At 41.6% G+C, this 24,151-nt stretch overlaps 1 protein-coding gene across 1 annotated transcript in view; it reads left to right on the top strand.

Moving 5' to 3' along the window:
• Positions 1 to 13,345: 13,345 nt before the first annotated feature.
• LOC128643936 (E3 SUMO-protein ligase PIAS1) overlaps positions 13,346 to 24,151 on the top strand; it is a 12,742-nt gene continuing 1,936 nt past the window's right edge. Inside the window, exons 1-4 of the mRNA XM_053696704.1 lie at positions 13,346 to 13,842; positions 14,825 to 14,967; positions 15,144 to 15,181; positions 21,969 to 24,151. The exon at positions 21,969 to 24,151 is cut by the window's right edge and continues 1,936 nt beyond it. Coding sequence (XP_053552679.1) covers positions 14,835 to 14,967; positions 15,144 to 15,181; positions 21,969 to 22,259 — 462 coding nt within the window. The 5' untranslated portion in view covers positions 13,346 to 13,842; positions 14,825 to 14,834 and the 3' untranslated portion in view covers positions 22,260 to 24,151. The remainder of the gene's footprint in view (positions 13,843 to 14,824; positions 14,968 to 15,143; positions 15,182 to 21,968) is intronic.

Raw genomic sequence — 24,151 nt, 5'->3', positions numbered from 1 at the left:
GGGGAACAAGGAGTTCCCTAGCGATGGAAGAAGTGACCAAAATCATTCTATGGGCGGAGTCTCACTCCTGCCACCTGTCCGCTATCCACATCCCAGGAGTGGAAAATTGGGAAGCGGATTTTCTGAGTCGTCAGACATTGCATCCGGGGGAGTGGGAACTCCATCCGGAAATCTTTGCCCAAGTCACTCAGCTGTGGGGCATTCCAGACATGGATCTGATGGCCTCTCGTCAGAACTTCAAAGTTCCTTGCTACGGGTCCAGATCCAGGGATCCCAAGGCGGCTCTAGTGGATGCACTAGTAGCACCTTGGACCTTCAAACTAGCTTATGTGTTCCTCTCATCCCCAGGCTGGTAGCCAGGATCAATCAGGAGAGGGCGTCGGTGATCTTGATAGCTCCTGCGTGGCCACGCAGGACTTGGTATGCAGATCTGGTGAATATGTCATCGGCTCCACCTTGGAAGCTACCTTTGAGACGAGACCTTCTTGTTCAGGGTCCGTTCGAACATCCGAACCTGGTTTCACTCCAGCTGACTGCTTGGAGATTGAACGCTTGATCTTATCGAAGCGAGGGTTCTCAGATTCTGTTATCGATACTCTTGTTCAGGCCAGAAAGCCTGTAACTAGAAAGATTTACCACAAAATTTGGAAAAAATATATCTGTTGGTGTGAATCTAAAGGATTCCCTTGGGACAAGGTTAAGATTCCTAAGATTCTATCCTTCCTTCAAGAAGGATTGGAAAAAGGATTATCTGCAAGTTCCCTGAAGGGACAGATTTCTGCCTTGTCTGTGTTACTTCACAAAAAGCTGGCAGCTGTGCCAGATGTTCAAGCCTTTGTTCAGGCTCTGGTTAGAATTAAGCCTGTTTACAAACCTTTGACTCCTCCTTGGAGTCTCAATTTAGTTCTTTCAGTTCTTCAGGGGGTTCCGTTTGAACCCTTACATTCCGTTGATATTAAGTTATTATCTTGGAAAGTTTTGTTTTTAGTTGCAATTTCTTCTGCTAGAAGAGTTTCAGAATTATCTGCTCTGCAGTGTTCTCCTCCTTATCTGGTGTTCCATGCAGATAAGGTGGTTTTACGTACTAAACCTGGGTTTCTTCCAAAAGTTGTTTCTAACAAAAACATTAACCAGGAGATTATCGTACCTTCTCTGTGTCCGAAACCAGTTTCAAAGAAGGAACGTTTGTTGCACAATTTGGATGTTGTTCGCGCTCTAAAATTCTATTTAGATGCTACAAAGGATTTTAGACAAACATCTTCCTTGTTTGTTGTTTATTCCGGTAAAAGGAGAGGTCAAAAAGCAACTTCTACCTCTCTCTCTTTTTGGATTAAAAGCATCATCAGATTGGCTTACGAGACTGCCGGACGGCAGCCTCCCGAAAGAATCACAGCTCATTCCACTAGGGCTGTGGCTTCCACATGGGCCTTCAAGAACGAGGCTTCTGTTGATCAGATATGTAGGGCAGCGACTTGGTCTTCACTGCACACTTTTACCAAATTTTACAAGTTTGATACTTTTGCTTCTTCTGAGGCTATTTTTGGGAGAAAGGTTTTGCAAACCGTGGTGCCTTCCATTTAGGTGACCTGATTTGCTCCCTCCCTTCATCCGTGTCCTAAAGCTTTGGTATTGGTTCCCACAAGTAAGGATGACGCCGTGGACCGGACACACCTATGTTGGAGAAAACAGAATTTATGTTTACCTGATAAATTACTTTCTCCAACGGTGTGTCCGGTCCACGGCCCGCCCTGGTTTTTTTAATCAGGTCTGATAATTTATTTTCTTTACTACAGTCACCACGGTACCATATGGTTTCTCCTATGCAAATATTCCTCCTTAACGTCGGTCGAATGACTGGGGTAGGCGGAGCCTAGGAGGGATCATGTGACCAGCTTTGCTGGGCTCTTTGCCATTTCCTGTTAGGGAAGAGAATATCCCACAAGTAAGGATGACGCCGTGGACCGAACACACCGTTGGAGAAAGTAATTTATCAGGTAAACATAAATTCTGTTTTTTTTCCCTGTGGGCTGTTAGGCTCGCGGGGGCTGAAAATGCCTCATTTTATTGCGTCATTCTTGGCGCAGACTTTTTTGGCGCAAAAATTGTTTGTTATTTCCGGCGTCATACTTGTCGCCGGAAGTTGCGTCATTTTTGACGTTTTTGCGCCAAAAAATGTTGGCGTTACCGGATGTGGCGTCATTTTTGGCGCTAAAAGCATTTAGGCGCCAAATAATGTGGGCGTCTTTTTTGGCGCCAAAAAATATGGGCGTCATTATTGTCTCACATTATTTAAGTCTCATTGTTTATTTGCTTCTGGTTGCTAGAAGCTTGTTCACTGGCATTTTTTCCCATTCCTGAATCTGTCATTTAAGGAATTTGATCAATTTTGCTTTATATGTTTTTTCTTTTACATATTGCAAGATGTCTCAGATTGATCCTGAATCAGAAGATACTTCTGGAAAATCACTGCCTGATGCTGGATCTACCAAAGTTAAGTGTATTTGCTGTAAACTTGTGGTATCTGTTCCTCCAGCTGTTTGTAATGAATGTCATGACAAACTTGTTAATGCAGATAATATTTCCTTTAGTAATGTTACATTACCTGTTGCTGTTCCATCAACCTCTAATATTCAGTGTTCCTGTTAACATAAGAGATTTTGTTTCTAAATCCATTAAGAAGGCTATGTCTGTTATTCCTCCTTCTAGTAAACGTAAAAGGTCTTTTAAAACCTCTCATTTTTCAGATGAATTTTTAAATGAACATCATCATTCTGATAATGATTCCTCTGGTTCAGAGGATTCTGTTTCAGAGGTTGATGCTGATAAATCTTCATATTTATTCAAAATGGAATTTATTCGTTCTTTACTTAAAGAAGTCTTAATTGCATTAGAAATAGAGGATTCTGGTCCTCTTGATACTAAATCTAAACGTTTAAATAAGGTTTTTAAATCTCCTGTAATTATTCCAGAAGTTTTTCCTGTCCCTGATGCTATTTCTGAAGTAATTTCCAGGGAATGGAATAAAGCTATCTGAAGCTATCTGCTTGGAGATTGAACGCTTTGTTTTCCTCTAGTCGTTGAGACTTTGATACAGTATGGTAAGACTGTGACTAGAGAGATTTACCATATAGTATTGATGTGAATCCTAGGGCTACTCTTGGAGTAGTGTTAGGATTCCTAGAATTTATTTTTTTCTCCATGAGGGTCTGGAGAAAGGTTTGTCAGCTAGTACTCTGAAGGTTTTCTGCCTTGTCTATTTTGTTAAAGGGACACTGAACCCAAATTTTTTCTTTTCTAATTCAGAAAGAGCATGCAATTTTAAGCAACTTTCTAATTTACTCCTATTAATTTTTCTTTGTTCTCTTGCTATCATTATTTGAAAAAGAAGGTATCTGCTTTTTTTGGGTTTAGTACTCTGGACAGCAATTTTTTATTGGTGGATGAATTTAGCCACCAATCAGCAAGGACAACCCAGGTTGTAAACCAAAAATGGGCCGGCATATAAACTTACATTCTTGCAAATAAAGATACCAAGAGAATGAAGAAAATTTGATAATAGGAGTAAATTAGAAAGTTGTTTAAAATTTCATGCTCAGTCTGAATCATGAAAGAAATTTTTTGGGTACAGTGTCCTTTTAAGTTTTGTCTAAACGCTGGTTTTTCTTCCTTGGTCATTTAGATCATGGTTATGGCGTAAATATCTATTTGTTGAAACTCCAAGAGTTCTTTTTGAGGTAGTCTGGATCGTAGACATTTTATCCTTCTCCAAGATGGTCTGGAGAAGAGTTTGTTAGTCAATTTCCCTGAAGGGTTTGATTTTCTTTAAACCAGCTGTGCTAACCTGATGGTCAGCTTAGCTGTCTAGCAAGAGGATAGCCGCAGTTTGAAGCCAGCTGCAACTATTTGCACCTTGTCTTGTTTTTGCAAGCCTATTTTTAATTTTGCTAAGCGTCTGATGGACGTGCCAGGTGTGCAATCTTTTGTCCGGCCCTGGTTAGTATCAGGTCTGTGTTAATTCTGTTCTACCTTGGAGTCTTAACTTTGTTCTTAAGATTGCCTATGCATTTGATTCATATTAAGTTATTTTCTGGGAATTCCTTCTGCTCGGAGAGTCTCTGAACTCTTGGTTCTGCTGTGATTCTCCTTATCTTATATTCAGCAGATAAGACAGTTCCCTGTACCAAGTTTGGTTTTCTACCTAAGGTTGTTTCGGACAAGTATATTCTCTGGAATTTGTTGTTCCTTCTATCTGTCCTAATCCTTCTCATAAGGAATGTTTATTTCACAACTGGGAAGTTGTGAGTGCTCTCAAGTTCTTTGCAAGCTTCGAAGGCCTTTTGTCAGTCTTCCGCTTTGTTTTGTTTGTTTTTCTGGTCAAGAACTGGCTGTGGCTCAACACACAAGTAAACAGAGTAGTAAGCAGAGTCATAAGTTCAGATCCCCGAACAGCTCGGTCGGGCAGAATGCTTCTTAGACCTTAATTTAAATGTGAGGGTCACTAGGCTCCTGCCACTTCTCCTTTTCTCTGGTTGAGAAATATTTTTATTCGTTTGGCCTATGAGATTGCTGGATAGCAACTTCCTGAGAGAATCACAGCTCATTCTGCGAAAGTTGTTTCTTCTTCATTTCAAAGATGAAGCTTCTGTGGAACAGAATTGCATGGCTGCAACTTGGTCATTTTTGCATACTTTTTCCAAATTCTATAAATTCGATTCTTTTACCTCGACTGAGGCTTCTTTTGGGAGAAAGGTTGTTCAAGCTGTGGTGCCTTCTGTTTACGTTACCTGTCTTGTCCCTCCCTTATCTGTGTCCTCCTAGCTTGGGTATTGATTCCCAACAGTAATTGATGATGATCTGTGGACTCACCATGTCATTAGAAAGAAAACTAAATTTATGCTTACCTGATAAAAAAATGTATTTCTTGACAGGGTGAGTCCACGGCCCGCCCTGTTTTTCAGACAGTGTTTTTTTGTTATATAAACCTCAGGCACCTCTGCGCCTTGTGTTATTTCCTTTCTCTCCTTTTCCTTTGGTCCAATGACTGGGGGTTGTGGGAAGGGAAGTGATACTTAACAGCTTTGCTCTGGTGCTCTTTGCCTCCTGCTGGCCAGGAGTGATATTCCCAACAGTAATTGATGATGATCCGTGTACTCACCGTGTCAAGAAAGAAAGAAATTTATCAGGTAAGCATAAATTTTGTTTTTGCATTTAGTGAATTTGCTTAGAGTGCCAGAGCTGTAACTGATGAAGTAGGGGTTTGCATAGTTTGGGAGGGGCAAGCATATCTAGTACAGAGGAAAAGAGTATATTGTTGTAGCAAGGGCAGGGTATCTTAGAAGTGTGGGAAGGAGATGTTAAATATGTTTGGAAAATTTGTGAGTATCCAAAGCGTGCAGACTTCTACAGGTGCGAGTGGGAGATGTAGGTTTAGCCTGTACATTAAAATTATAGGGGAGCAGGTGTTTGTTCTGAAATGGTAAACGGGCGACAGGTGACATCAGAGCAGAGGTAGAATACCAGATCAATAGTGTCCATCGCGGTGATTATAATCCAGCATACAGTTTAAAGTGACGGAGTATTATCTCTGAAAACTTTAGTACATAATTTAATAGTTGTACTTATAATACAAGCCAAAAAATAAGGCCAAAAATACTTATAAAGTACAACTTAATTAAAAACTTAACTGGATTATTCCCTGTTTTTTTCAGGATACCCTTATTCCAAACACATACATGCAGTAATACAAGTTAACAAACAGGAGAAGTGTTTTTTTAAGAATTGTGGGCAGCCAATCTATACCAATTAGTTGCTGTCTTTTTAAGTTACTTTAAATAAGTTATTTTTTATACGCATTGCTTTACAAATATATTTCTGAAAATGATCTTCCCATTAACAGTGTATAGAAGCATACTTTTTCGACATACTCGCCCAACAGAGAGTAATGTCTTTTCAGTAAATATGAAGAGGATGTGCCTGAGGCATCACATTGCCCTATCAACTTATTTTATAGGGGTTAAATAACAAGGGGCAAGTCTTTAGCAGTGCATGGTGACATCACACATGGGAGCCAAATTATCAAGCTCTGAAACAGAAGTTATGAAGCAGGGGTCTAAAGTCTGCTGCCCCATAACTTGTCCGCCTGCTCTGAGGCGGCAGACAGAAATTAACCCGACCAAATACGATCAGGTTGATTTGAAACCTCCTGCTAGCGGCCGATTGGCCGCAAATCTGCAGGGGGCGATATTGCACAAGCAGTTCTGGTGAACTGCTTGTGCAATGATAAAGGCAGACAGCCTATGCTGTCTGCATTTATCGATGTGCAGCGGACATGCTAGACTACATCGTATCATGTCCGCTCGCACTTTGATAAATATGCCCCTTGGTGCGGAAATGCCTAGAAACAGAGGCACTTTCTCATTCCTCCTAGTGCATATTGGCTCTAATTTTATCTACATTCTGTGGTCGTGTTACTAGTTGTAGAATGATAGTAAAGACTCCAAGAATATGCTTTAACAGATCTCACAGCAGTATGTTTTACATTGGCATTCTGTACTAACTGAAGTTTTAAAATCTCATTTGTTGTTGGAGTCTTTGCCATCACTGTTAACGTTTTGTCTTCAAAGGCCAATGGATTATTTGAAGGGGTATATGGTATAAGCAGGATTGAAAATTTCTACTAGTATACAGGTAAGACATGGCAGTGGACAAGTATTTAAAAATGTGGCTTTTTTCATATTTTTAAAGGGACATGAAACACAAAATGTTTTGTTCATGATTAAGTGCTTATTTTAAACAACTTTCCAATTTACTTCTGTTAAATCTCTAATTTGCTTCTTTCTTTTGGTATCCTGTTGAAATGTATAACAAGGTAGGCTCAGGAACTGGGTAGCTAGTTGTTGATTGGTGGCTGCACATTTATGCCTTTTTGTTATTGGCTTACCAATGTGTTCAGCTATCTGAGTAGTGCATTGCTGATTATTCAAGAATGGAATCCAAGAGAATGAAACAAAATTGATAATAGAATTAAATTGGAAAGTTATTTACAAATGTATGCTCTGTGTATCAGAGTAAAATGTTGGGTTTCATGACCATTTTAACAGAGTGGACTAGTAACGTTATCCTTCTGGACTAGTAACTTTTCTTACTTGACTAGTAAACTAACGTGATAGCAATAAAAGGATTTGACATTTTATGGGGAACTAATTTTGCATTTAATGCCTTTAATTCGTTTGTTTTTATAAAGTAATATAATATAATGTATAATGAAAAAAAATCTTATATCAAGGACAGTTTTCCAATTTGAGGATTTTTGTTTTCTTATTAAAGGGACACTGAACTCAGATTTCTCTTGTTAAGTGTATCCAGTCCACGGATCATCCATTACTTGTGGGATATTCTCCTTCCCAACAGGAAGTTGCAAGAGGATCACCCACAGCAGAGCTGCTATATAGCTCCTCCCATCACTGCCATATCCAGTCATTCTCTTGCAACACTCAACAAAGATGGACGTAGTAAGAGGAGAGTGGTGTATTATAGTTAGTTTTTTAACTTCAATCAAAAGTTTGTTATTTTTAGATGATACCGGAGTGTACTGTTTATCTCAGGCAGTATTTAGAAGAAGAATCTGCCTGCATTTTCTATGATCTTAGCAGAAGTAACTAAGATCCATGGCTGTTCTCACATATTCTGAGGAGTGAGGTAACTTCAGAGAGGGAATGGCGTACAGGTTTTCCTGCAATAAGGTATGTGCAGTTAATATATTTCTATGGATGGAATTTGCTAGAAAAATGCTGCTGATACCGGATTAATGTAAGTTAAGCCTTAAATGCAGTGATAGCGACTGGTATCAGGCTTAATAACAGAGATACATACTCTTATAAAAGTGTAATATAAAACGTTTGCTGGCATGTTAATCGTTTTTATATATGTTTGGTGACAAAACTTATTGGGGCCTAGTTTTTTTCCACATGGCTGGTTTGATTTTTGCCTAGAAACAGGCTTTCCACTGTTGCAATATGAGTGGGAAGGGCCTATTTTAGTGCTTTTCTGTGCAGCTAAAAATACTGACAGAGACATTCAGCTTCCCTCTGCATGATACAGGACATCTCTGAAGGGCTCAAAAGGCTTCAAAGTCGTGTTTGAGGAGGGTAACAATCACAGTAGACTGTGGCAGTTGTTGTGACTGTGTTTAAAAAAACGTTTTTGTCATTTATTATTCTGTTTTTGTTATTAAGGGGTTAATCATCCATTTGCAAGTGGGTGCAATGCTCTGCTGACTTGTTACATACACTGTAAAAATTTTGTTAGTGTAACTGCCTTTTTTCACTGTTATTTCAAATTTTGTCAAAATTTGTTTCTCTTAAAGGCACAGTAACGTTTTTTATATTGCTTGTTAACTTGCTTTAAAGTGTTTTCCAAGCTTGCTAGTCTCATTGCTAGTCTGTACAAACATGTCTGAAACAGAGGATACTTGTTCATTATGTTTAAAAGCCATGGTGGAGCCCCATAGGAGAATGTGTACTAAATGTATTGATTTCACCTTAAACAGTAAAGATCAGTCTTTATCTATAAAAGAATTGTCACCAGAGGGGTCTGTCGAGGGGGAAGTAATGCCGACTAACTCTCCCCACGTGTCGGACCCTTCGCCTCCCGCTCAAGGGACGCACGCTAATATGGCGCCAAGTACATCAGGGACGCCCATAGCGATTACTTTGCAGGACATGGCTGCAATCATGAATAATACCCTGCCAGAGGTATTATCCAGATTGCCTGAATTGAGAGGCAAGCGCGATAGCTCTGGGGTTAGACGAGATACAGAGCTCGTAGATGCTGTAAGAGCCATGTCTGATACTGCGTCACAATATGCAGAACCTGAGGACGGAGAGCTTCAGTCTGTGAGTGACGTCTCTGAATCGGGGAGACCTGATTCAGAGATTTCTAATTTTAAATTTAAGCTTGAGAACCTCCGTGTATTGCTTGGGGAGGTATTAGCTGCTCTCAATGACTGTGACACAATTGCAGTGCCAGAGAAATTGTGTAGGCTGGATAAATACTATGCAGTGCCGGAGAGTACTGATGTTTTTCCAATACCTAAAAGGCTTACAGAAATTATTAGTAAGGAGTGGGATAGGCCCGGTGTGCCCTTTTCCCCACCACCTATATTTAGAAAAATGTTTCCAATAGATGCCACTACACGGGACTTATGGCAGACTGTCCCTAAGGTGGAGGGAGCAGTTTCTACTTTAGCAAAGCGTACCACTATCCCGGTTGAGGACAGTTGTGCTTTTTCAGATCCAATGGATAAAAAATTAGAGGGTTACCTTAAGAAAATGTTTAATCAACAAGGTTTTATTTTACAGCCCCTTGCATGCATTGCGCCTGTCACTGTTGCGGCGGCGGCTTTCTAGTTTGAGGCCCTGGAAGAGGCCATCCATACAGCTCCATTGACTGAAATTGTTGACAAGCTTAGAACTCTTAAGCTAGCTAACTCATTTGTTTCTGATGCCAATGTTCATTTGACTAAACTAACGGCTAAGAATTCCGGATTCGCCATCCAGGCGTGTAGGGCGCTATGGCTCAAATCCTGGTCAGCTGATGTGACTTCAAAGTCTAAATTACTCAACATTCCTTTCAAGGGGCAGACCTTATTCGGGCCTGGTTTGAAAGAAATTATTGCTGACATTACTGGAGGTAAGGGTCATACCCTTCCTCAGGACAGGGCCAAATCAAAGGCCAAACAGTCTAATTTTCGTGCCTTTCGAAATTTCAAGGCAGGTGCAGCATCAACTTCCTCTGCTTCAAAACAAGAGGGAACTTTTGCTCAATCCAAGCAGGCCTGGAAACCTAACCAGTCCTGGAACAAGGGCAAGCAGGCCAGAAAACCTGCTGCTGCCTCTAAGACAGCATGAAGGAGCGGCCCCTATCCGACAACGGATCTAGTAGGGGGCAGACTCTCTCTCTTCGCCCAGGCGTGGGCAAGAGATGTTCAGGATCCCTGGGCGTTGGAGATCATATCTCAGGGATATCTTCTGGACTTCAAAGCTTCTCCTCCACAGGGGAGATTTCACCTTTCAAGATTATCTGCAAACCAGATAAAGAAAGAGGCATTCCTAAGATGCGTACAAGATCTCCTTGTAATGGGAGTGATCCATCCAGTTCCGCGGACGGAACAAGGACAGGGGTTTTAGTCAAAACTGTTTGTGGTTCCCAAAAAAGAGGGAACCTTCAGACCAATTTTGGATTTAAAGATCCTAAACAAATTCCTCAGAGTTCCGTCATTCAAGATGGAAACTATTCGAACCATTTTACCCATGATCCAAGAGGGTCAGTACATGACCACAGTGGACTTAAAGGATGCCTACCTTCACATTCCGATTCACAAGAATCATCATCAGTTCCTGAGGTTTGCCTTTCTAGACAGGCATTACCAATTTGTAGCTCTTCCATTCGGGTTGGCTACAGCCCCAAGAATTTTTACAAAGGTTCTGGGCTCACTTCTGGCGGTCCTAAGACCGCGAGGCATAGCGGTGGCTCCTTACCTGGACGATATCCTGATACAGGCGTCAAGCTTTCAAATTGCCAAATCTCATACAGAGATCGCATGGGTGGAAAGTGAACAAAGAAAAGAGTTCTCTATCTCCTCTCACGAGGGTTTCCTTCCTAGGGACTCTAATAGATTCTGTAGAAATGAAAATTTACCTGACGGAGTCCAGGTTATCAAAACTTCTAAATGCTTGCCGTGTTCTTCACTCCATTCCGCGCCCCACGGTGGCTCAGTGCATGGAAGTAATCGGCTTAATGGTAGCGGCGATGGACATAGTGCCATTCGCGCGCCTGCATCTCAGACCGCTGCAATTATGCATGCTCAGTCAGTGGAATGGGGATTACACAGATTTGTCCCCTCTACTAAATCTGGATCAGGAAACCAGAGATTCTCTTCTCTGGTGGTTATCTCGGGCCCATCTGTCCAAGGGTATGACCTTTCGCAGACCAGATTGGACAATTGTAACAACAGATGCCAGCCTTCTAGGTTGGGGTGCAGTCTGGAACTCCCTGAAGGCTCAGGGTTCATGGACTCAGGAGGAGAAACTCCTCCCAATAAATATTCTGGAGTTAAGAGCAATATTCAATGTTCTTCTGGCTTGGCCTCAGCTAGCAACACTGAGGTTCATCAGATTTCAGTCGGACAACATCGCGACTGTGGCTTACATCAACCATCAAGGGGGAACCAGGAGTTCCCTAGCGATGTCAGAAGTCTCCAAGATAATTCGCTGGGCAGAGACTCACTCTTGCCACCTGTCAGCGATCCATATCCCAGGTGTAGAGAACTGGAGGCGGATTTTCTAAGTCAGACTTTTCATCCGGGGGAATGGGAACTCCATCCGGAGGTGTTTGCTCAATTGGTTCTCCGTTGGGGCAAACCAGAATTGGATCTCATGGCGTCTCGCCAGAACGCCAAGCTTCCTTGTTACGGATCCAGGTCCAGGGACCCAGAAGCGGCACTGATAGATGCTCTAGCAGCGCCTTGGTTCTTCAACCTGGCTTATGTGTTTCCACCGTTTCCTCTGCTCCCTCGTCTGATTGCCAAAATCAAACAGGAAAGAGCATCGGTGATATTGATAGCGCCTGCGTGGCCACGCAGGACCTGGTATGCAGACCTAGTGGACATGTCATCCTTTCCACCATGGACTCTGCCTCTGAGACAAGACCTTCTAATACAAGGTCCTTTCAATCATCCGAATCTACTTTCTCTGAGACTGACTGCATGGAGATTGAACGCTTGATCCTATCAAAGCGTGGCTATTCCGAGTCAGTAATTGATACCTTAATACAGGCATGAAAGCCTGTCACCAGGAAAATTTACCACAAGATATGGCGTAAATATCTTCATTGGTGTGAATCCAAGAATTACTCATGGAGTAGGGTTAGGATTCCTAGGATATTGTCCTTCCTCCAAGAGGGTTTGGACAAAGGATTATCCGCTAGTTCTTTAAAGGGACAGATTTCTGCTCTGTCTATTCTTTTACACAAGCGTCTGGCAGAAGTTCCAGATGTTCAGGCATTTTGTCAGGCTTTAGTTAGAATTAAGCCTGTGTTTAAACCTGTTGCTCCTCCATGGAGCTTAAACTTGGTTCTTAAAGTTCTTCAAGGGGTTCAGTTTGAACCCCTTCATTCTATTGATATCAAACTTCTTTCATGGAAAGTTCTTTTTCTGATGGCTATTTCCTCGGCTCGAAGAGTCTCGGAGTTATCTGCCTTACATTGTGATTCTCCTTATCTGATCTTTCATTCAGATAAAGTTGTTCTGCGTACAAAACCTGGGTTTTTACCTAAGGTGGTTTCTAACAAGAATATCAATCAAGAGATTGTTGTTCCATCATTATGTCCTAATCCTTCTTCAAAGAAGGAACGTATTTTGCATAATCTAGACATAGTTCGTGCCTTGAAGTTTTACTTACAGGCTACTAAAGATTTTCGCCAAACATCTAACCTGTTTGTTGTTTACTCTGGACAGAGGAGAGGTCAGAAGGCCTCGGCAACCTCTTTCTTTTTGGCTTCGGAGTATAATCCGTTTAGCCTATGAGACTGCTGGACAGCAGCCTCCTGAAAGGATTACAGTTCATTCTACTAGAGCTGTGGCTTCCACCTGGGCCTTTAAGAATGAGGCCTCTGTTGAACAGATTTGCAAGGCTGCAACTTGGTCTTCCCTTCATACTTTTTACAAATTTTACAAATTTGATACTTTTGCTTCTTCGAAGGCTGTTTTTGGGAGAAAGGTTATACAGGCAGTGGTTCCTTCCGTTTAAGTTCCTGCCTTGTCCCTCCCATCATCCGTGTACTTTAGCTTTGGTATTGGTATCCCACAAGTAATGGATGATCCGTGGACTGGATACACTTAACAAGAGAAAACATAATTTATGCTTACCTGATAAATTTATTTCTCTTGTGGTGTATCCAGTCCACGGCCCGCCCTGTCCTTTTAAGGCAGGTCTAAATTTTAATTAAACTACAGTCACCACTGCACCCTATGGTTTCTCCTTTCTCGGCTTGTTTCGGTCGAATGACTGGATATGGCAGTGAGGGGAGGAGCTATATAGCAGCTCTGCTGTGGGTGATCCTCTTGCAACTTCCTGTTGGGAAGGATAATATCCCACAAGTAATGGATGATCCGTGGACTGGATACACTACAAGAGAAATAAATTTATCAGGTAAGCATAAATTATGTTTTTTCTTTTGTGATTCAGATAGAGCATGAAATTTTAAGCAACTTTCTAATTTACTCCTATTATCAATTTTTTTTTTCATTCTCTTGGTATCTTTATTTGAAATGCAAGAATGTAAGTAGATGCCGGCCCATTTTTGGTGAACAACTTGGGTTGTCCTTGCTGATTGGTGTATAAATTCATCCACCAATAAAAAGTGCTGTCCATAGTTCTGAACCAAAAAAAGCTTAGATGCCTTTTTCAAATAAAGATAGCAAGAGAACGAAGACAATTTGATACTAGGAGTAAATTAGAAAGTTTCTTAAAATGGCATGTGCTATCTGAGTCACGAAAGAAAAAATTTGGGTTCAGTGTCCCTTTAAGATCTAACAGGTTTTCTTGAATAACTATTGTTACCGCTTAGTAAGTGCCTCACTCCTTGACTTCTTCGCTCTGTTGCAGGTGGATGCATCAGCAGCACAGTGGAGCATCAGGTATCTCACCAGCAGTCATCTAACAAATGCAAGAAGGTGGAAGTCATTGACCTAACATTAGATAGTTCTTCAGATGAGGATGAAGAGCCCTGTGCAAAGCGAAGTTGTCCATCAATCACTCCCGCATCCCCTCTCAGCAATAAAGGGTGAGCACAGGACCATTGTATTGCTGCCTCTCACTTTTCATTTATTTCTTATGAAGATCTAATACGATTTAAATTTCCCAATGGATGTAGTGAGGTTTATCTCACGGACTGCTAGAGAGGGCTTTATCACGTGGATATGCAACATGTCACCGCTCTGACTGGTTGCAGAATTCTACCTTAACCCAAATTTTTTCTTTTGTGATTCAGATAGAGCAAGCAACTTTATAATTTACTCATATTAATTTTCTTCATTCTCTTGCTATCTTTATTTAAAAAAGGCGTCTAGGGTGGGGTTTTTTGGTTCAGGACTCTGGACAGCACTTTTTTATTGGTGGGTGAATTTATCCACCAATCGGCAAGAACAACCCAGGTTGCTCACCAAAAATGGGCCGGAATCTAAATTTACATTCTTGCATTTCAAATAAAGATACCAAGAGAATTAAGAAAATTTGATATGAGTAAATTAGAAAGTTGCTTAAAATTTCATTCTCTATCTGAATCATGAAAGAAAAAAATTAGGTTCAGTGTCCCTTTAATGTTTCCACAGAGTACCAATTCAGATCTTGGTTCCTCCTTTTTTACCTTTTTAAAGTATCATATACAAGGTTTTTATGTATTACCATAGATTATTAGCAGCCTGATACACTGCTGCTTACACAATGATTATATAATGGAAAGGAATTGATCTAGTCTGCATGTATGTGCACTCCTAGCTGGTAGCAAAGTGCAATTTTACCACAGGACTAGTTGGCTTACAATAATTGTTTTCATTTGAGTAGATCTTTTGGTATTCCCTTTTCTTTCACCAGTTGCTATCCAGAGCAGGGCTGTAGGTCCTAACTCTGGCTTTTACATTGTTTATCCCCAAGGGCTTCAAACAAGCCATATTTTCTATATGGCAGATTCCAATTTTTATGAAACGTTTTGTTTTTAAATGTTAAGCTTCTCAATTTTAATTTTAGCCTTCAATTTTTCTTTGCAGATTATTAAATATGCCACACCAGGCCTCTCCTATATCAAGGACACCCAGTTTACCAGCTGTGGACTCCACATATATAAACACACCTCTTATTCAGGATTATAGACATCCTTTTCACATGCCACCCATGCCGTACGATTTGCAAGGTATGTGCCTTCCCTTGCACATTCTCAATAGTTCTGTGCTGCTTTCTATTCTTTTGTTTGTTTGTTTTCTTGTCTTTTTTTTTATAGCATCACACACTGTATTTTTATAGTAGTGTAACTGGTTCAGTTTTTCAATATATTAAACAGTGTAACAATAAACAACTATTTCTTTCCAGGTCTGGATTTCTTTCCATTCCTGTCTGGCGATAACCAGGTGAGTGTCAATGTTAATTAGTGGTAAATATACAAAAAAATAAAAATAAAAGCAGGACATAAGAATACTTTAAAAACAGGTTTGTAAAAACACATTGTATAGTATTAAGTTAGTGAACAAAAATATATGCTCTTTCCATCTTGATATGGGAAGAGTCAACAGCTGCATTCCTTGTGGGAAATACTGAACCTGGCCAACAGGAGGAGGCAGACACCCCAGGCAAAGGCTTAAATACCTCCCCCACTTCCTCATAACCCCAGTCATTCTTTGCCTTTCGTCACAGGAGGTTGGCAGAGAAGTGTTAGAAGATTTCGGAGTAGTCTCTTATGAAGGGTAGTACTTTTCAAGATGGGGCTGGAGTTTTAAGTAGTCCTGTCAGCCTCTCAGTGAGAGCATGGATGAAAGTAAGAGTCTGGAGATGCAGGGAGAGTCTTTCTGCAAAACCATCCCAACTCATATTAACAGCTCCATAGGCAATCAGCCTTGACGAGTTTCGCTGCCTTCTTTCTTCACTCAAGTCCATGTCAGAAGCAATGCTACTATCAACTATGATTACGGGGCTTACCTGAAACGCGTCAGTGACGTCAGCAGGGCCGAGGTTATAGCGTTCTCTGTATTTTAATGCCGGTGTTTCCTTGCCAATGGTCTGTGAGCTATCTTTTTAACACATTTTCCAAATAAATTTTTGTCATTTTACCTACTAATATTGGAGCCGGTCTGGGTGAAGTTCATTTTCTTTTTTCTCAATGGTCACAAGGATCCCCAAAGGGCACACAATGAGAAACAGGTGAATATATACAGCACAAGATATCCGGCGTGACTGCCCAGAGGAGCAGCTATTTGACAGCCGGTAAGGTGAGACGCTGAGTGTATTTCAGTAACTAGCGGTTACTTAATACTGTTCCTTTTCAGTTTTGACTGGTATGCAGTAATCAGCATTGTGAATGTACAAGGAATATGTGATATTTTGGTGCAAAGAAGGCCTGGTACGCTTTATACATCAGCACCACTATCAATCATTTATACCGCTCTCAGCCTCATCTGCTTATTGTATACTTATGGTTAGCTAACCCTTCCTTTTTTCTAAGCTTAATGCTACTATCTGTCACACTTGAAGGGTCGTGTAACTGTTCCACGGCGTAGATTCTGGTAAGATCGTTTCATATGTTATACATGTATGATAAAACAAGAAGACAGGGTCACAGTGTGACTCCTTTCATCTCTATAGAATCAAGGGTTAATATTTCCTTAGGGGGATTATTGAACAGGGGGGAATAATCTTATGTTTGATTTTATTCTGCTTTTATGTGTGAGATGTTAGGGCTCATAGGCTGTTATGGAATATACAGGTTTCACTTTCACTTTGAGAGCCATGCAGCTTAAAAGCTTTCTCATTGCAGGGACGGTCCTGCATTGTGCACTCATTCCCTTTTTCCTGACCGGGTGTCTATCAGAGAGGAGTCATAAATCTCTGTACTGTCTGGGTCATAGGAGATGTTGAGTGCCCCAGCCATTGGGGTATAAGGGTGCCGTTTTTTTAATAAAAAAAAATGTTTTATTTTTCTAGTTCTCCGGTTATTGCACTAGCGATTGAGGATTCTGTTACTTTAGAAGGCACTCCCTCTATTCCTAATGATCAATTCCTGTCTATATGGCGAGGAGGCCTTAGTTCCGCCCTCTCAATTATGTTCCATATGCCTTGATAATGTAATAATATCTAACATGTTTGATACCACGGAGCTGTCCACCTCTGAGGAGTTGTCGTCCAGTGAGGTGCATACCCTTCATTCTTATATCTCTACACATGCAGTTTTCCTTCTAGCATTGCTGATCTTCCATCTGGAGGGGGCCTTTTTTCAGCAGATGTTACTGCGCAGTTCAGACTGCGTTGTCTGCGGCGTTTAATGCTTTACCTTGCCCTGCTAAGTGAAAGGTTACATGTTGCACTCCTTCCCAGAGTACATCAGATAATTTATTGGATTTAACTGAGGGTTATCAGAGGATGAAGTCCTTTCTGAGACTTCAGAGTATGAACATTCTGGGTCGGAGTCTGCTACCTCTAAACCTCCAGCTGCGGAGGAACCAGACTTTAGTTTAGGAATTTGCTCTTTCTTCTAAAGGAAGTTCTTGGCGAATTCAGAGGCTCCAGAGGCCAAATTGCCTAATGAATCTTTAATTCCTAAATTGGATAGAGTTAGAGGTCAGAGTGGTACCTTATTCTTTCCTGTTAGATGGCGAACATTATTTATGAATTGGACAGGATTGGATTCCTTTTCCTCTTCTTTTTCCTTTAACAAATTGTCCCCGGTCCTGGACTCTCAATGGAGTTGTGAGGTTCCGTCCCTAAATGGGATGGCGTTATCTTCACCCTTGCTAAATGTATAACTATCCTGCTTGAGGATAGATCTTCGTTTAAAGAGCCCATGGATAAAAGATGGAAACTCTTTTAAGAGGTTTCAACATACAGGATATATGTTTCAACCGACGGCAGCTGTTGCTGCGGTTACTGGAAAAACTACCTTCGTGTGACTGCTTATAGGTTTTGATCGGGGTGGAGGATCCCCTTGACGTTACTCTGAAAAGATTTATTGCCTTGAGGGTTGATAATTCTTTTATCTGTGCTGCTATTAGGCAGTTTATTCGCTTGAATGCTATGGCTTCAGCTTTTTCTGTTTAAGCCCGTCGGGCTCTGGCTGAAGTCATGGTCTGCGGATATGACTTAAGTCTAGACTTCTTCCCTCCCTTTTAAGGGAATGATTTTGTCTGGTCTAGGCCTGGACTCCATTATCTCCACGGTCACAGGGGGCAAGGGTGCCCTCCTACCGCAAGAGTATATGAACTAATCTAAGGGACGATTTTCGTTCTTTTCATTATGATAAATCTCATGTCAGCAGTCCTCCACTAAGCCAGAGCAAACCAACAGCTCTTGGAAGCCGGCTCAGTCCTGGAATAAATCCAAGCAGAGCAAGAAGCCAGACGAGTCTACGTCGGCATGAATGGGCGGTCCCCGGTCCTCTTCTGGATCGTGTAGGGGGCAGTCTGTTGCTCTTTTAAGTCGCTTGGTTCAGGGATGTGCAGTATCCATGGGTCCTGAAGATCATAGCTCAGGGTTACAAGATAGGCTTTAAGTTTTGCAAAACAGAATGAGAAGCAGTCTGTCAGGAACGAACTGCAGCATCAATAGATTGTTCTATGGCCCAGTTGCCACCTGGTAGTAGCTTCTTTCTGCCCAATTGTGCTTTTCACAGAGGAAAACTTTCCTGCAGTATAACAGTCTGATCCTGCCGACATGGTTAGTCCAGCCCCGAAATACCAGGCAATTCTCCTCTGAACAAGGAGCATCACAACCCCAGACGATCGTTTCGGCCTCATTTGGGCCTCATCAGTGAGGTGTAGCCATATCCCTCTAAGCACATTGGGCAAGGAGTCCACGTCTGGTTTCCCCCATCACCCTTAGGGAGACTATCCCCAGGGTCATATTTACATATGCAAAACAGAATGAGAAGCAGTCTGCCAGGAACGAACAGCAGCATCAATAGCTTGTTCTATGGCCCGGTTGCCATCTGGTAGTAGCTTCTTTCTACCCAATTGTGCTTTTCACAGAGGAAAACTTTCCTGTAGTATATCAGTCTGTTTTTAAGTTTTGGCCACCCAGGAGCAGATTCCTCCAGTCTTCTGACCAGAAAGGAGGGAAGCCTTTCTGAGGTGTGTATGGGATCTGTTCTCTAGGAGTTATTGTCCCAGTGCCTATCGCAGTGAGAGGTTTGGGATACTATTCAAACTTTTTTGTGGTCCCTAAGAAGGAGGGAACTTTCCGATTCTGGACCTAAAGTGCTTAAGCAGGTTTTTAAATTTCTCCTCATTTAAGATGGGGACAATAAGGTCCATTCTTCCCTTCGTTTGAGAGGGGCAGTTCATGACCACGATAGATCTGAAGGATGCTCCCTTCTCGTACCAATCCTCAAGGACCACTTCCAGTTACTAAGGCTTTCATTCCTGGACCAACACTTTCAGTTTATTGCCCTTCCGTTTGGTCTAGCTAAATAAATTTTTCTTAGAGTGGACCATTCAGAATATTTCCTGTCTTCTTGGATCCCATGGATGGCAGATAATCTAGAGAGAGTTCTCTTGTATCAAGTACCAGGGTAGAATTCTCGGGTACTATAATAGTCTCCATAGACATGAAAACAGACCAGAGACGTTGCAAGCTAGCTTCAACATGTCATGCCCGCCAGATCTCTAAGGCCATCTGTGGCTTGGTGTATGGAGGTGATTGGTCTCATGGTGTCCAGCTTGGACATAATTTCCTTTGCCAGGTTTCACCTCAGACTGTTGCAACTGTTCATGATGAACTAGTGCAACGGCGATCATTCGGCTCTGTGTCAACAGATTTCTCTGGACAACCAATCAGGAGAATCGCTCTCTTGGTGGTTTTGTCCGGATCACTTGTCCTGAGGGACGTCAGTCGCAAGACCATCCTGTTAGGATGGGGAGCCGTTTGGGGTGCCAGGAAGGCACAGGGCCTCTGGTCTCAGTAGGTAAAGCTCCCTCCCGATCTCATTTTGGTTCTAAGGGCAATACACAATGCTCTGAAGGCTTGGCCTCTGCTGGGTTTGTCCCAGTTAATCAGATTCCAATCAAACAATATATCCTCGGTGGCTTACATCAACCATCAGGGAGGAACAAGAAGCTCCCTAGTTTCGAGGGAAGTATCTCGGATTCTGGTGTGGGGGAGACCAGCATTTGTTCGCTGTCAGCGATCCACATTCTGGGTGTGGACAACTGGCAAGCGGATTTCCTCAGCAGACAATCCTTTCATCCGGGAGAATAGTTTCTCCATCCCGAGGGTTTGCAAGAGGAAGATCTTATAACTTCGCAATACCAAGCTACCCAGATAGGGGTCGAGGTACAGGGATCCTCAGGCGGAACCTTGGAGGTTCAATCCAATTTATCCTTGCCGACCGTTGCCACTACTTCCTAGTGTAGTGGCTGGAGTAAAGCAGGCATCAGTGATACTGACTTCTCCGTCTGGCTGCGAAGGATATGGTTTGTGGATCTAGTGGGGATGTCCTCATCTCCTCCATAGAAGTTACCTTGTCGCAGGGATCTGCTGACCAAGGTCTCTTTGTTCATCAGTGTCTAGATTCTCTGAGGTTGACTGCGTGGTGATTTAACGCTTTGTCCTAGCCAAGAGCAGGTTTTCTGAGTTATTTTTACACTCATTCAAGCTCGTAAGCTGGTTGTTCGTCGCATCTATCATAAGGTGTGGAGGACCTACTTATTCTGTTCTCCAGGATGAACTGGAGAAGGCTTTTCTGCAAGTCCCCTGAAGGGACAGTTTTTGGCCCTGTCTGTTACTGCACAAGAGGTTTGCAGAACTTCCAGATGTGCAGCCATTTGTTCAGGCTTTGCTAGGATCAGACCTGTGTTTAGATCTAAGGCTCCTCCTTGGAGTTTAAATCTTGTCCTTAAGGTTTTACAACGGGCTCCGTTGGAGCCTATGCATGAAGTAGACATTAAATTGTCTTGGAAGGTTCCTTTTCTACTGGCTATTGCTTCTGCACGCAGAGTATCTGTGATTGCTGCCTTGCAATGCGTGTCTCCTTATCTGGCTTTTCATGCCGATAAGGCTGTTCTACGAACCAAGTTAGGTTTTCTTCCTAAGGTTGTGTCAATTCGCAACATCAATCAAGAGATTGTGGTTCCTTATGTCCTAATCTTCTTCGTCGAAGGAATGCTTACAACGTATTTCTGGATGTGGTTTGTGCCTTGAAGTTCTATCTTCGGTCCACGAAGTAACTTAGACAAATTTTTCTCTGTTCTCTTTTCCGGGAAGTGTAGGGGTCAGAGGGCCTCATCGACTTCCTTATCTTTTTGTCTGAGGAGTGTCATCCATTTAGCATAGAAACGGCGGGACATAAGCCTCCTCTAAGGATTACGGCACATTCTACGAGAGCAGTGGTTTTCTCTTGGGCCTTTTAAAATGAGGCCTCTATGGATCAGTTTTGTAAGGCGGCTACCTGGTTCTCCTTACATACGTTTTCCAAAATTTTACAAGTTTGATGTTTTTTTGCTTCTGCTGAATCAGCCTTCGGGAGAGAGGTTTTGCAGGCTGTGGTGCCCTCAGATTAGGGTCTGCCTCTTTTTTTCCCCCCTCCCATTAGCATTCAGTGTATTCTAGAGCTTGGCTATATGTTTCCCACAAGTAAGGAATGTAGCTGTTCACTCTTCCCATATTAAGATGGAAAACATAAATTATGCTTACCTGATAATTTCATTTCCATCTGTATGGGAAGAGTCCACAGCTCCCGCCTGTGTTCTCCGATGGGCGGCCCTAAATTTGAATTTTTTTTTACTGGCACCTTTTTCACCCTGATATTTCTTCTACTGTTACTTGTTCTCTCAGCAGAATGACTAGGGTTATGAGGAAGTGGGGGAGGAATTAAAGCCTTTGCCTGGGGTGTCTTTGCCTCCTCCTGGTGGCCAGGTTCAGTATTTCCCACAAGTAAGGAATGCTGCTGTGGACTCTTCCCATACAGATACAAATTAAATGATCAGGTAAGCATAATTTGTTTTAATGCTGCTTGTAGTATATACTACATATTGAATAGTTGTCACCATCCAGTAGATTTAAAAAAAAAACTCAGAATTTTACTGCCCAAAATCAAATTCTAAAAACATTTGCAAATATAAATAAGCAGATAAATTGGTTCACCCAAATGCCCCCTTCTTGGCATTTAATTGCCTTAACTTATCAGTGTTGTTAATCTGCTTTCTCTCTCTGCAGCATTACAACACATCACTTTTGGCTGCAGCTGCAGCCGCTGCCTCAGAAGAGCCAGACCTCCTTCACTCATCCCGTTTCTTCCCCTACACCACTTCTTCCCAACTCTTTTTGGACCAGCTAAATACAGGGACAAGTGTGTCTCTTCCAGCAACAAACGGGAGCAACAGTGGAAGTAACAGCAGCTTAGTGTCCTCAAACGGCCTTCGGGAAAGTCACAGCGCAACCAGTCGGGGCCCAGCAGACAGTTCATCCCTCTATGGCATTATCCCAGATGTTATCTCTTTGGACTGACCTACATAGAACTTGGCCCAAATTTCACAACCTTGGACCCTGAACACCTCCTGATTACTTTCTATATATTATTGTTTTTTTATTGGATATGCTGAAATACAAAAGGACATGTACAGAGAACAGAACTATATTTTCAGTTTTACTTTTGTATATAAACCAAAAACTTTCTTCATCCAATAACAAAAATTGAGACATGGACCTACCATTTCCCCTTGCACTTTTCTTTTCCTTTCTCACTTGGATCTTGGAAACCTCCTCTGCACGTTGGTTTCTAGCTTTACATACTTTGCGCAGTTTCTTGACTCTTTAGAGAAGATACAGCATTGGTTTGATTTTGGTTTTCCCTCTTCTGTATTGCCACACTCCTTAAGCAGTGAAGGGGTTACATCACCGCTTCTTTTCACAGATTCTCCAATCCTAAACCTGGAGTGGTTTTTATTTTAATTTTTTTTATTTTGTTTCAGCACTTTTTTAATCTAGTATTTATTGAACCCTTAAGTCTGGAGCAACATGAAGGTGATCTTAACATTTGAGTTTTCTGGGATTAATGATATTGTGGGCACTGTGTGTGTGGTTTTGCTGCCAAATGGACATTTCAAATGTGAGCACTTCAGGTCTCTAGAGCACTGAAAGTAGTTGGTAAAGGTTCTACATATTTTGTTATTCAGACAGCCCTATAGCAGCAGCTTACAGTGTAAAAAGCCGCCCTTTTTCACCCTCCCTCATGAACGTCAAGTTTCATGTTGCTCTTTCCCCATGTTCTGTTTGGTCATTGTTTTGCTGATCCTCATTTCCATACTACTATTAGGACTCAGGTAGTGTTTAGAATAGAAGTGCTTTATGGCATTCATCACGCACAATACAGCAGCATGCCTTGATTGCAGTTAAATGTAGTGTATGTCCCTAGATCTGTCATTTTAGACGAAAATCTAGAATCCTATCCTAATGTACAGTTGAATAGGGCATATGTTTTATCTCTAGAGAAATTTATTTTTTGCAGTCTGTATAAAATACTTTGAAATACTGCCATTTTGCTTTCTGGAAAATCCTGAAGGCACCTCTCCCTCTTGGGTTTTCACTGCTATCGGAATCTACCCCCAAGCACAGTTATCTGATTGGCTGCTTCCAGCCAATCTGTATCATGCAACTCACTAATGCATGTGAGTGGAGATGTGCTATTGGCATTTTCCAGAAGACAAATGGCAATGTTTTGGTAAAGGCAAGTAATTTTACATTTAAAAGCATCTTATTTTCATATACAATGTTGTATAGAGACTTTTCTATACCACCTCTATTTTCTTGCTGTATCGTTTTTTTTTTAATAACTGCATGTTGCTGTATTTTTGCATGTGTTGGAAATAAGACCCCCACGGCCTGCACCAATTGACCCTCTGGTGTAATTTTGTATTTACTGAATGCTAAAAACAATTCAAACCGTAAACCTGCTTTCTAAACTCATGCACTCGGTATATTGTATTGCACTGCCCATGAGCATATTGCTTATTTTAGGTGCATTGAACAACATACGTAAAGCCATATGGCTATGAAATAAAATATTACTAGTAGTATTGTTTGGGATGAGATTAAAACATTTATATGGCACATAATCAAAGTTAATATTTTTAAAAACACAAACTCCAACTTAACTCTCCATAAAATGTGTAAAAAAACAAAATCAAGAAAACATATTTCCCACTCCTCTACATGGGCTGGTGCCTTTTCCTATTTAAAGTATGTTGCAGTTTACCTGAATATAGTGTAACGTCTCGATGTGCTTCATTTTTTTGCACATAGCTTCTGGTCACAGCAAAGGTGAAGTAAACATTCATCCAGGGTTATCATGTGTTAACCCTTTAGTATGTCCATCTTTCCCTCTGCAGTGCTTAAAGATC

This window comes from Bombina bombina, unplaced genomic scaffold (genome assembly GCF_027579735.1).
Source record: "Bombina bombina isolate aBomBom1 unplaced genomic scaffold, aBomBom1.pri scaffold_2000, whole genome shotgun sequence".
NCBI classification, from domain to species: domain Eukaryota; kingdom Metazoa; phylum Chordata; class Amphibia; order Anura; family Bombinatoridae; genus Bombina; species Bombina bombina.
This window is presented reverse-complemented; position numbering and strand designations above follow the sequence as displayed.